Raw genomic sequence first — 13426 nt, forward strand, 5'->3', positions numbered from 1 at the left:
AGAGTTGCAGAACTTCCTTTGCCAAAAAAAAAGAATTTTTAAAAACTAAAAAACAATTGAGAGGCAAAGTAGGAATAATGGATCCCAATCAACAGTAATAAACCATTTAAATTCTTCTGTGCAAATGCATCAGTTTTGTGTAAATAAAGGAGGTGGACCAGATAACTGCCTACCTCCTTACTACCTCTAAAATTCTTTAGCTCTGATGTTAAAAACATTAACAGCAATTTACAACTTTTGTAAAGTCCTGAAAATATGACAAAAATTATTTCATATTGAACATCACTGTCAAAAATGGAGGTCTTAGCTGACTTAATACCAATGATAAAATCAGACCAAGTGGTTCAGAATATGCTTTATTGGCTAGTTAACAAGTTTGGGTCACTTGCGAAGTATCAGATATAGCCCATGCTCTGTAGATGCTAAAAATATATAGAAATGTTGTGTAAAGATCCAAGAAAGCAAAATCCAACCCCTATCATTTTATTTCTCCATGGCTTTTAAATTAAAATCACTACTCAAGATCCAGCTCATATTTATTTTCATTTTAAAGTCTAGTTTATTTTTCCTTTCACACCAATGATTCACTTTGTCAAGAATATTTTCTTTATTGTGACTTAGTACAATATATATATATATAATTAGAGTAACAATTACAGAATATTTTTGACAAGTATGGAAAAATAGTAGTTAATGTTTTCCATCTGTTTGCTGCATGCTATGTCACCAAAAGAACCACTGATCCTACAGAATCAGGAAACGCCTATGCAAGTATATGACAGAAATATAAATGTCTAATGAATTAATTTTGATCACTTACTTACACATTTTTGTAAATGTTACCATATGTTGTTTAAATTACCCATTATCAAAATTAGTGCACAAATGTTGTCTCTTCCAGAGCTTCACTCTGGGAAGTTTTAAAAATTGTAATTATTTAAATTTATTTGTGTAAAATGTATTGTCATTGACTTCTAGATATCTAATTTCTAAAGTTAAAGTTCAAGTTCTGAAATCTTCCTTATAAGAGCTTTAGTGGTGCTGTCGCAAGTCTTTTGTTTGGTAGACTTAAGTTCTCCAAAAAGTAAAAAGCAAGAACTATATCTAATGACCTCAAATTCAAACTACAACTTGCAGAAAGGGAATGCAGAATGTGTCACAATTTCAATCCGCAGGCTTGGAAGGCATTGCAGATTGTCTGTGTTCTAGGAATTCACCATAGCTTGGTTCCATGTTGGGACCCGTCTGTCCCCATCCCACCCCATCCTTCTGAGGGATTGTGCTGGAGGAAGAGACCTCAGTCAGAACAACACAGAGAAGCCTAAGAAACTCTTTCTAGATGAGTCTATTTCACCAACCTGGCACAAAAATGGAGGTCAGAAAGCCTTCCCATAACCAAAACAAGTGTTCTAAATATTATAAACATTGGCATAGTAATTTGTTGTTTGTTGAACAACGATTGAGCAATTATAAAGCCAGCACGATCCTAAACTCCTTGGAGGCAAGTGCTCTAATTATGCCCATTTGACTTGCCCAAGGTTACACAACTAAGAAGTTGCCCCGCTGGGGGTGAACACAGGTGTGTCTGACTATGGAGCTGGTGCCCTGACCGGTGCATAATGCTCCCTCCAAATAACCAAGTGTAAATGGTCAGATTTATTGGTACAAATGACACAAACATAACTTCCCGCCTTCTTGTCCTAGGCTATGTTATCAGGGATGTAACTAAGCAAACTTTCTGGTCTGAGTTTTTTAGTCTTTATATTAATGTTTACAGAATGTGGTTTATCCCAATTAGTACTGCACATGCAAATTCCACACAGTGAAAATTTAAAGAAAAAATAGGCCTGAAATCACATGGCTCTCCCACTTGCAGTACTGGCAGAATAGGTATCAAAGAATCTGCACTGCTCTCCATTCACCAAACTGCTGAGTCAAGGTTAAGTCCAGGGGATAAGTTTTGGAAACACGAAAATCCTTGAATACATGCACACACGTACACTGTGCCTGAGGAGAGGTCACATATTGGATATTCGCATCCCAAAACGTGAAGAACCATTGCACTAAAATTTTTTAAATTGTAACATTGTGATTTCCCACATAACTTATATTATATAGGAAGAATGTTAATCCATAAAAGAAAACCTGGCCTGTTTGTTATATTTCTCATGATAAAGTAATAAATTAGTATTGTGATTTACTCAAAAGCAAAGTTAGAGAAAAACTAAAAATGGTTGCGCTAAGGTTTACAATGCACATATGATACAACTGTGTTAAAAGAAGCAACATTAGACTGGTACAACGTGAATTGTTTCATCATTAATACATGTCTTAGAGTCTCCGAGAAATCTTTCCTTCACTCAATCCTGACGGTCAGAACATAAAAGGTGACTGTTAATTAAAGAAAACCAGACATCTCAAGTTAAGGAATTTAGTGCTTTTCTGTGTATGGGAAGATGCAGGAGCCTGGGCTCATTGAAATCATTCCTTTGATGTGCACCTCAGTGATCTGGGGTCAGTACCCTGCTTTTCTCCATCCTGAATCCCCTCAGGGTGCACAGTTGGGGGCAGCTGTAGTGGCTGAGGGCCTGATGGCAGCAACGTCCTTTGTTTACTGATAGGGCAGGTGACATTCTTTGTCCACAACAGTCTAGAACTGTCAGGCACAAACTGAAGCTGCTGTGCTCAGGCAGAATTTCTTCTTCAGGGGAGACTTAGCTCTGCTCTAAAGATCTTTCAAATAACTGATTCAGGCCCATCAGATTATCTAGGATAATCTCTTTTCCTTAAAGTCAACTGGTTGTGGACTTCAATCACATCTACAAAATGCCTTCACAATAACACCTAGATAAGCGTTTGATTGAATAACTGGGGACTACAGCCTGGCCAAGCTGACACACAAAACTGACCATTACAACAATCACATGTATATGAATGTATATATACATCTGTATTATGATCCAGATGCGCTGTTGCACTATGTGTGTGTAGACAGACAAATGGAGCATTCAGGAGGGATGCCCACTAAAATGATAACAATGGAAGAGAGTGTATTTGGGGAGTTGAAAAGGGGAGTGGTGTAGGGCAAAGAGGAGATTCACTTTTTACTCTTTATAGTTCTGGTGGGTGATGTTGATACTGGGGAGAGAATGCATATGTGGGATCAGGGGGTATTTGGGAAATCACTGTACTTTCTGTCCAATTTTTCTGTGAACCTAAAACTACTCTGAAAAATAAAGTCTATTTTTAAAGAAATGACAGATTACCTACAAATAAACAGCAATCGGGTTGGTAGCAGAGCTCTCATCAGCAAAAATAAAAGCGGGAAAATATCTTTTATGTACCCAAAGTAAAGAACCCTGAACCTAGAATTCAATACATAATAAATTATCATTCAAGAAGGAAGATAATTCAATATGTATTCAAATATGATATACAATGGAATATTAGCCATAAAATGGAACAAAATTGAGTTATTTGTAGTGAGGTGGATGGACCTAGAATCTGTCATACAGAGTGAAGTAAGCCAAAAAGAGAAAAACAAATACCGTATCCTAATGCATATATATGGAATTTTAAAAAGCGGTACTGATGAACCTAGTGGCAGGGCAGGAATAAAACAGACATAGAGAATGAACTTGAGGGCACGGGGTAGGGGGGGAAGGGGAACGTAGGATGAAGTGAGAGAGTAGCATTGACATATTATGGGGAAGGATGCACACTTCTGTGACTGTATTAAAAGTCATTAAAATGTACACTTTTAAATGGCTGATTTGTATGGTATGTGAATTATATCTTAATGAAGCTGTTAGAAAAATAAAACAAATATGAAAATATAATAGTTTACTCCTCACTGACATTTGTGAAGAAACTACTGAAGAATATGCATGAAAGAGGTAGGAGGGAAATGTAGTGGTTAGCAAATCCATTTGGATAACATATTGCTAAACTAAATTAAGTATTGAGTATGAAAAAAAACACAATAATTTTCATGGATGTGTTTAAAAATCAGAATGAAAATTCTGGATAACAATACTATGGAAGTTGATGGTGAAGTGTTTCAGCATGAAATAAAAAAATTATAAATATTTTGTTGCTTTTGGAAGAGAACAGAGTTAATAATTAACTTTAGAATATGTTAAAGAAATGTGAAGCTAACACACATGTTAAAAATGTAAGAGTACCTTTTAAAGAAAACCACAGGAATTAAGAAAAACATACTAATCCAACAAAAGGAGCAAAGAAAAACAATAGACAAAGCAAATGGGGATAAAAGCATGGTAAACAGATGACACAAAATAGGATAATTTCCAAGGAAATTAGTACATTTTTGAAAATTTATCTTTAGAACACTACTCATCAAAACCTGTAAAATAGTTAATCCAATACTTAAGTGAAAATGTATAGTTTTAAATGTGTTTATTATAAAACAAGAAGCAGTGAGCCTAAGAAATCAGAAGAACGACGAAAATTGGAGGAAGTAAATAAAAGCAAAGGTAGAATTAAAGAAACAAAATGATCAAAGAATTTTAAAATAGAGTTAAATTGGAAATCAAAACCTGTTTCTCTTAAAAGAGTAGTAAATAGAAAAAGTCTGCTTAAGGAAAAAAGAGAGTACATGCAAATTAACATTAGGAATGGAAGAAGCCTGGTAAGTACAGATAAAGAACAGATTTTTTTAACCTTCAAAAACACATGACAGTGTTATGACAATTAATTTTAAAACAAATGACATTAACACATTTTTAGAAATATAAAAATGTCCACCTCTTAAAGGAACTAGACCCAGATATTTCACAGAAGAGATTTAGCAACCTCCAAGAAACAAGTTATTTCTATCTTACAGAAACTCTTGCAGAGAATAGAAAAAGAGAGAAAGCTATCCAACTTTTTAAGGGGCTAACATAACATTGTTACCCAAATTGGACAATAAAAGAAAATTGTAGGCCAATCTAAACTATAAACATGAATGCAGAAATGCTATATAAACTATCAATAAATTGAACCCACATTATATTCTGACATTTAGGGTTTTCTAGCATTTTTCAAAATTAGAAAAATATAATAACACTGTTTTCCTGTACATACATTGAAGAAGAGAATCCATATGATCTTCCCAATGAAATAACAAATGTGATTTGACAAAACTTTAACTCATTCATTTAACAAAAAAGAAAAAAAAACATTGTAGCAAACTGTCCTTACGTTGATAAGGTATCAAACTACAAACAATAACCAAGAAACCACTCAATGGTCTAAATATTTCAAATAATAATGGCTTGTATTGAATTTCATATTTTAAATAATTTTGCATGTATTAAATAATTTAATCCTCATAACAACTACATGAGCTAGGTATTATTTTCTCCATTTGATAGATGGAAAAAGTGTTGCAGAGAGAGGTTAAGTGACTTGCCCCAAATCACACAGGTAGTAAGAGGTAGAGCTGGGATTTGAACCCTGGCACATTAGCCTCAAAGTCTTACTTTAGGATGCCATAATGCCTTGAAAAAGATCCAAAACCTCTTAATTTCCATTGCCCACATAGACCATGCATTCTTGGATTGAGTGTGGATTCTGTCTAGTTCTATTTAAGCAGAATTTATGTAGATCCTGGAACTTGTGTCTCGGGGGCACTTTCCCCTAGGTCCCAACATCTGTTTCAGATTTAGAATCAACCTCAGCAGATTCCTGAACAGAACCTATTATTTGTCCTTCTGAAGTCTGTACCCTCTGGGGCCTAGTGAGGATCAATGCCCCTGCCATGTTCTCTTCCCAAAAAATCTAACGTTTTTTCAACTTTTGGATATTTTCTATGCCCTAAGTAACTTACTTCACTTCAATGGAATGCAGATGGCCTTCCCTTTGCCACAGCGCTTTCTGTGGTGGAGACCCACGACACAGACGACACAGACTGGGACTCTTTCTGGCTACATCTCACCTGCTCCTTTCAGGAAGGTTCCCTTAGGTTTATACTTCTTATCCTGACCCTTACATTGATCCCTTTCCTTCTTGAAAAACCTGTAAACCAGCCCTGTTTGCTAGGACTGAGTGCTCTCCCTTGATTACAATCCATATCCGCGGGCCAGATCCTCTATTCCACCAACCGATTTTCGATCCTCAGCTGGTTGAATTGAACCATGCAGAACCAAGGATGTGGAGGGTCGACTGTACTAGCTATTTCATATAAAGGACTTGGACATCCACGGATTTTGGTATCCGTGGGGGTATTGGAACCAATCTCCCTCGGATACCAAAGGACTATTGTAATTTCCCTTGATTTGGGGCTCAGATATTTGTTTTCTAACATAGTCCTCACATCTTGATGTGGAAGGTCTAGCATAGGCAGAAATATGAAGTCAACAAGTTACTGAATTATCAGACCGTTCATTGTTTAGCTAAAGCTTGTCCACCTTCACCTCCTTGACTCGGATAAATTCATCTAGGATGTCCTCTTCCAATCACTCCATCATGTACTTCATGAGGGGGGTCAATCGCTTTTGTCTTCCTTGGTTCCTTTTAGTGTTTCTCCTCTTCTCTGTGCTTCTTTTTTTTTAATAAAATTTTTTTAATACATTTTCTTTTTAAATTAATTAATTAATTAATTAATTTTTGGCTGTGTTGGGTCTTTGTTGCTGCGCGCGGGCATTCTCTAGTTTCGGCGAGCCGGGGCTACTCTTTGTTGTGGTGCGTGGCTTCTAATTGCAGTGGCTTCTCTTGTTGCAGAGCATGGGCTCTAGGTGCAGGGGCTTCAGTAGCTGTGGCATGCGGGCTCAGTAGTTGTGGCTCGTGGGCTGTAGAGTGCAGGCTCAGTAGTTGTGGCGCATGGGCTTAGTCGTTCCGCGGCATGTGGGATCTTCCCGGACCAGGGCTTGAACCCGTGTCCCCTGCATCGACAGGCGGATTCTTAACCACTGCGTCACCAGGGAAGTCCTGTGCTTCTTTTCTGAGGAGACTTAACTCTAGAAGTTCTTGGCCCCCTAGGGCTCAGGAAATACATTGGCAGTGGGCAGGGTGGTTGCTGAATAAAACGAAGTGTGCTCAGACACAAGCGTTTAAGGACAGCTATCTCCTCACTGGATTATTTAGTGGTGAAGCCATACTGGCTACTTTAATAAATAAGCCCCAACATTTTAGTGGCTTACCACAATGAAAGTGTATTTCTCACTCATGTAACAGTCACTGTAGATGTTCCTGGTCAGTGAGTACCTATCCTGACCATGGTGATTCAGGGACCCAGGTTCCTGCCAACTTATGGTGTCACGATCCAAATGGCCTCTTTTGTTGCCTGTGTCTAGATGGCAGATAGGACAGAGAACTTCTTAAAGGTCTTGGCCTATAGGTGAAACACATCACTTCCATGCATATTTTGTAGTCGACTACTGATCTCGTTGTCACATGTGTAAGTCAAAGGAATTAGAAAATGTAGTCCTTGATAGGGCAGTCATGTTTCAATTAAATTCCATATTATGGAAAGGTAGCACAATTTTGGTTGAAGCAAGCACTCAATGTCACTTCTTTACATTACATTAAAATAAATTTCCAGATGGATCAATATTTAAATGCACATTTTCTCCTCTTCAGCAAGTGGTATTGGGAAAGCTGGACAGCCACTGTAATCAATGAAGTTAAAACACACCCTCTCACCATACACAAAAATAAACTCAAAATAGCTTAAAGGCTTGTTAACATGACACCATAAAACTCTTAGAACATAGGCAAAACATTCTCTGACATAAATCATACCAATGTTTTCTTAGGTCAGTCTCCCAAGGCAATAGAAATAAAAACAAAAATAAACAAATGGGACCTAATCAAACTTACAAGCTTTTGAACAGCAAAGGAAACCATAAATAAAACAAAAAGGCAACCTACAGAATGGGAGAAAATATTTGCAAATGATGTGACTGACAAGGGATTAATTTCCAAAATATAAAAACTGCTCATACAACTCAATAAGAAAACAAACAACCCAATCAAAAAATGGACAGAAGACTCAGACAGACATTTCTCCAAAGACAACACACAGATGGCCAATAGGCACATGAAAAGCTGCTCAACATTGCTAAAAATTATTAGAGAAATGCAAATCAAAACTACAATGAGGTACCACCTTACACTGGTCAGAATGGCCATTATTAAAGAGTCTACAAATAACAAATGCTTGAGAAGGTGTGGAGAAAAGGCATCCCTCCTAAACTGTTGGTAGGAATATAAATTGGTGCAGCCACTACGGAAAACAGCATGGCAGTTCCTTAAAAAACTAAAAATAGAACTACCATATGATCCAGCAATCCCACTCCTGGGCATATATCCAGAGAAAACTCTAATTCAAAAAGATATATGCACCCTAAAGTTCATAACAGCACTATTTACAATAGCCAAGGCATGGAAGCAACCTAAATGTCCGTTGACAGATGAATGAATAAAAAGAGATGTGGCCCATATACACAACGGAATACACAGCCATGAAAAAGAATGAAATACTGCCTTTTGCAGCAACATGAATGGACCTAGAGATTATTATACTAAGTGAAGTAAGTCAGAAAGAGAAAGATAAATACCATATGATATCACTTATATATGGAATCTAAAATATGACACAAATGAACTTATTTTTGAAACAGAAACAGACATAGAAAACGAACTTATGGTTACCGAAGGGTAAAGGGGGTGGGGCAGGGGTAAATTAGGAGTTTGGGATTAGCAGAGACAAACTACTATATATAAAATAGATAAACAACAAGATCCTACTGGATATGGACTGTATTCAACATCCTGTAATAAACCATAATGGAAAAGAATATGAAAAAGAATATGTATTTATATGTGTAACTGAATCACTTTGCTGTACACCAGAAACTAACAGAACATTGTAAATCAACTATACTTCAGTAATAAAAAAAAGGAGTGAATTTAAAAAATTTAAAGTAGATTATAATCACTGAAAGGGAAACAGCTGTCTATTATGAAACAAAATCCAGAACTCATTTTAAAAAAATTAGTTAATTCAACTACAAACAGAAGGCATGGCAACCAGCAAAATGGGAATGGAAGAATAGGGGGGTGGGGAGACTCATGACTCAAAACAGTCATTTCATTAGTATATGAATGGTTTCTATAATCAGGAAGAAAATTCTAACAGTCCAAAAGGGAAACCAGGAAAAGATATAAGATGATAGTTCACCCAGAGAGGAAATATGGTGAGTCTAAGCAACAAATTAAAAAAGTAAAATCAAAATAAGATACCAGTGGCACGAATCAAACATTTTAATGACATTCTGGGACAGGCTGTGACATAACAAAACTTCATGCATTGCTTATGAGGGTGTAAACTGATACAACTTCTATGGATTTTATCAGTAACTCTGAAATTTAAAATGGGATATCCTTTGGCCCAGTAAATCCCTTTCTACAAAAACATCTCACAACTCTAAAAGACCCACAGATCTATCAATAGGGTTATGGCTCATTAATTTATGTTTCACTCATACACTGGAAAATTATAAAGCAATTCAAAAGAGTAAGATAACTCTACATGCAGTCACATGTTAAGATCCTTTGACATATTTGGTGAACAATGTAATCTGCATACACAGATAGTGAAATAATACTCATGGAAAAGATATACTTGCATATATTTTGATATGCCTGCAAATGCAAAGAAAACGGTTTGTAAGGATAAACACCCACTTTTTAACACTTCCGTTAAGAGGAGGAATGGGACAGAAGGAAGTTCTAGGGTTGGGTTTTGGGTTATTTTCTGTTTTTTCACTTTTCATTCTATGCATTTACTTCTAACTTTTTACAAGGAGAACGTTATGCCTGTAGTTAAGCAATAAAAACAACTAAATTAGGTGTACCAGGTTCACCAAAGCCTTACCCTGAGAACCATGCTTCAGGATGATCCCCCCCAAAGGTAAAAGCTGCCACTTAGAACACATGACATATCTGTGCCATTTGTGTGTGTGTGTGTGTGTGTGCGTGCGGGGGGTGCGCACGTGAACCAGCCAAATTCTGCCAATAAATTGTGAGTCCTGTAGGACAGGCACGATTCCATTCGCCTGTAAGAAGTGTTTCTTGCATTCACTGAATCCTGAGAGGCTGGGCGCAGGGACACATTTGGGGCTGGTTAGGCTACCACGTGGCCGCCAGCGAAGCTCCAGCATCCGGGCGCGAGCAGCCCGGGCTCAAACAGACTCCCTCAGAATTTCCAGGAAACCGTCGGGTGGGTGGAGATGGGCGCTCCGTCCAGCAGCGCCCTTCCAATCGCTGTCCTGTTTGAGAACGTCGCCTTTCCTTCCCGGAAATGAGGCTTAATCCAGCTAAGGTTGCGCCAGAGGCGGCCCCCGGGCGGGAGGCGGGGCAGGAACCGGGGTCAGAAGCGCAGGGGCCGGAGGCGGGGCCGGGACCGGACTCGGAGAGCCGGCCGCAGCCGGCGGCAGGGCTCGGCTCGGAGCTTTTCCCGGCCGCAGAGCCCGAGCCGGAGCCGCTCTCGGCGTCGGGTCCGGGACAGGAGCCCGAGCTGGGCTGGGCTGCGGGGCAGCGCGCAGGGGCCCCGCCGGAGTCGCCGCCTCTGCCGGCGTCGGAGTCTGAGAACGGAGTGTCCGCGAGGCCCCGCTGCCACACCGACTGCCTGGAGGCGCCGCTCTCCCGGGCCTTCCGGCGGCTGGGATGGGAGGTGGGCTCGCACCCCTGGATCTTCCTGCTGCTGCCCATGGTTTTAACGGCCGTCCTCGGCACTGGCCTGATTCACCTGCCCAAGGAAGAAGAAGACCTCGAGGAGCAGTACACCCCGATAGGGAGCCCCGCCAAGGCTGAGCGACGCTTCGTGCAGGGACATTTCACCGCCAACGACTCTGATCTCTTCTCCATCTCCAGGAAGAGCACCGAGGTCAATTATGCTTCCATTCTAGTGGTCTCCAACACCAACTCGCTGCTGGAGCAAGAAACCTTATCAGAAATTAGTGAAGTGGACGACGCGGTCCAGGCTTTGTCTGTGACACAGGGAAACGGAACCCAGATCCTCTACAATGAGGTGTGCTCGAAGAACCAGGGCTACTGTGTCCCCTCCAACCCACTCTTGTTCGCCTGGAAAACGAACAATGTCCTCAACCTGAAAAACATCACCTTCCCCATCTACAGCCTAGCCGGCCAGGTCGTGTACCTGACCAACATCCTTGGAGGAACTGTGTTAGGCGAGAGCATGGGACTGAGCCAGTTACTCCTGGAGGCCAAAGCCATGCGGCTGCAGTACTACCTGAAGACCGGCGAAGGCGAGGACAGCGAACGTAGCAAGGCGTGGCTGATCCACTTCCTGAACCAAGTTGGCAACCTTGAAAAGAGTCTGGCCTTGAAGAAGATCCAGGTACCTAGCGGCTGGGGCTTTATAGGGAGGCCAGGAGAAGGTGGGAGGGATAAGAAGACTTGTTCCAACCGCACTCCCTAATTACTTGATGGAGCCCTTGACTTGAAGCTGGGTGTGTTCTGCTGTATTTGGTCCTTGATCCAACTTTCTTAACATAGTGCACTGAAGAATGCCACAAAAGAATCTAAAAGAGTGGATATATGCATAGGTATAACTGATTCACTTTGCTGTACACCTGAAACGAACACATAATTGTAAATCAACTATACTACAATAAAATTTTTTAAAAATAAAATAAAATAAAAAAGAGAGCTAAGACCTAAAAAAAAAAAAAAAAAAAAAAAGCCAGAAATCTTAAATCCTTGGTAATATTTTGCTGAAAAACACAAATTATACCTCCTCAAGGTTGTTGTGTTCAGTACAGAAATTGATCTTAAGGTTTAGTTTGGTTTTCTGGTCATATTACTTGGAAATTCTTACTTTTAGTTAAAGCCTTTGCTGTTTCTGGGAGCCCCCTAAAATTTGTTTAGAGTTCAGTGGAATAAAAAAAAACAAATCTACAAGCAAAAGTTCCATGGTGTTGTTGAAAAAGAATGCTGAGCGTTTTAAAAGTAAATTATAGCATAGTGCCAGGTACATGTTAGCTGTTCAGTAATTGCTGGGCTGGCAAACCTAATACTCCGAATAAAACTGGTGAAAATGAGACACCTTCTGGAAGAAGCCTTTGAATACCCAGTCCTTAATGAAATGATATTTGTGCAATTAAAATAGTAAAAGATAACAACCTAATAAAAATTTAGAAAAAGCCAAAATGTCTATAGTTTTTAATGATTTTTTTATATAAGATTCAGATTTCATATATTCAGGAGTTTTAAACTTTAGATTTTTGAAAGAAACTTTGGAAAGCATGCCAGAGGTTTGTGGGAAGAAGCAAATCTTTATTACCTTCTTTATTCTAAAATCAGAATCCACATAGTTTGATTCTTTACTGAATTTTAATGTTTCAATCAAGCTGTAGTGTTTCAATATCATTTGTAACACACACAATATCAGAATTAAAAGTTACTTATCTGAGTATATTTTTGTGGCAGGTGGTCTACTTCACATCACTTTCTAGACAACTGGAATTTGAGGCAACTTCTATGACAGTGATCCCCTTGTTTCACTTGGCATACCTTCTAATCATATTATTTGCAATCACATCATGCTACAGGTAAAAGACTTTTATTAGTTTTTTAAACTCTAACTTTAAAAAATATTTTATTGTGGTGATATATATGTATATAATATGTATAACATAAAATGTACCATTTTAAAAACCATTAAAAAATATTTATTTAATTATTTGGCTATGCCGGGTCTTAGTTGCAGCACATGGGATCTTTAGTTGCAGCATGTGGGCTCTTAGTTGTGGCATGCAGGCTCTTAGTTGCGGCATGCGGGATCTAGTTTCCTGACCAGGGATCCAACCTGGGCCCCCTGCACTGGGAGCATGGAGTGTTAACCACTGGACCACCAGGGAAGTCCCTAAAAACCATTTTTAAGTGTACAATTTAGTGGCATTAATTACATTCACACTGTTGTACAACCATCACAACTATCTCTTTATAAATATGTTCCATCACCCCAAACAGAAACTCTGTAACCATTAAGCAATAACTCCCCATTGTCTCCCCCAAGTCTTGGTTACTTTTTAATCTACTTTCTGTTTCCATGAATTTGCTTATTGTAGAGATTTCATATAAGTGGAATCATACAGTATTTGTCCTTTTGTGACTGGCTTATTTTCACTTAGCATAATGTTTTCAAGGTTTATCCATGTTGTAGCATGAGTTCCTTTTTATGGCTGAATAATATTCCATTTTATGTATATACTGCATTTTATCTACTTATCCGTTTATGGGCCCTTGGAATATTTCCATCTTTTGACTATAGTGAATAATGCGGCAATGAACGTTGGTGTACAAATCTCTGTTTGAACCTGTTTTCAATTCATTTCAGTATATACCTAGGAGTGGAATTAGTGGGTTGTATGATAATTCTCTGGTTAGCTTTTTG

General features: G+C 38.8%; 1 protein-coding gene across 3 annotated transcripts in view; it reads left to right on the top strand.

Moving 5' to 3' along the window:
- Positions 1-6875: 6875 nt before the first annotated feature.
- Positions 6876-13426, top strand: part of PTCHD3 (patched domain containing 3) — a 34629-nt gene continuing 28078 nt past the window's right edge. Inside the window, exons 1-2 of one of the 3 annotated variants that reach the window (XM_082385967.1) lie at positions 6876-11368; positions 12460-12581. In XM_082385967.1, the coding sequence (XP_082242093.1) occupies positions 10310-11368; positions 12460-12581 (1181 nt within the window). In that variant the 5' untranslated portion in view covers positions 6876-10309. The remainder of the gene's footprint in view (positions 11369-12459; positions 12582-13426) is intronic. The other 2 variants (XM_082385968.1, XM_082385969.1) reach the window with 2 other exon arrangements.

The sequence above is a fragment of the Balaenoptera borealis genome (genome assembly GCF_965194805.1).
Source record: "Balaenoptera borealis genome assembly, chromosome: 3".
NCBI lineage: Eukaryota > Metazoa > Chordata > Mammalia > Artiodactyla > Balaenopteridae > Balaenoptera > Balaenoptera borealis.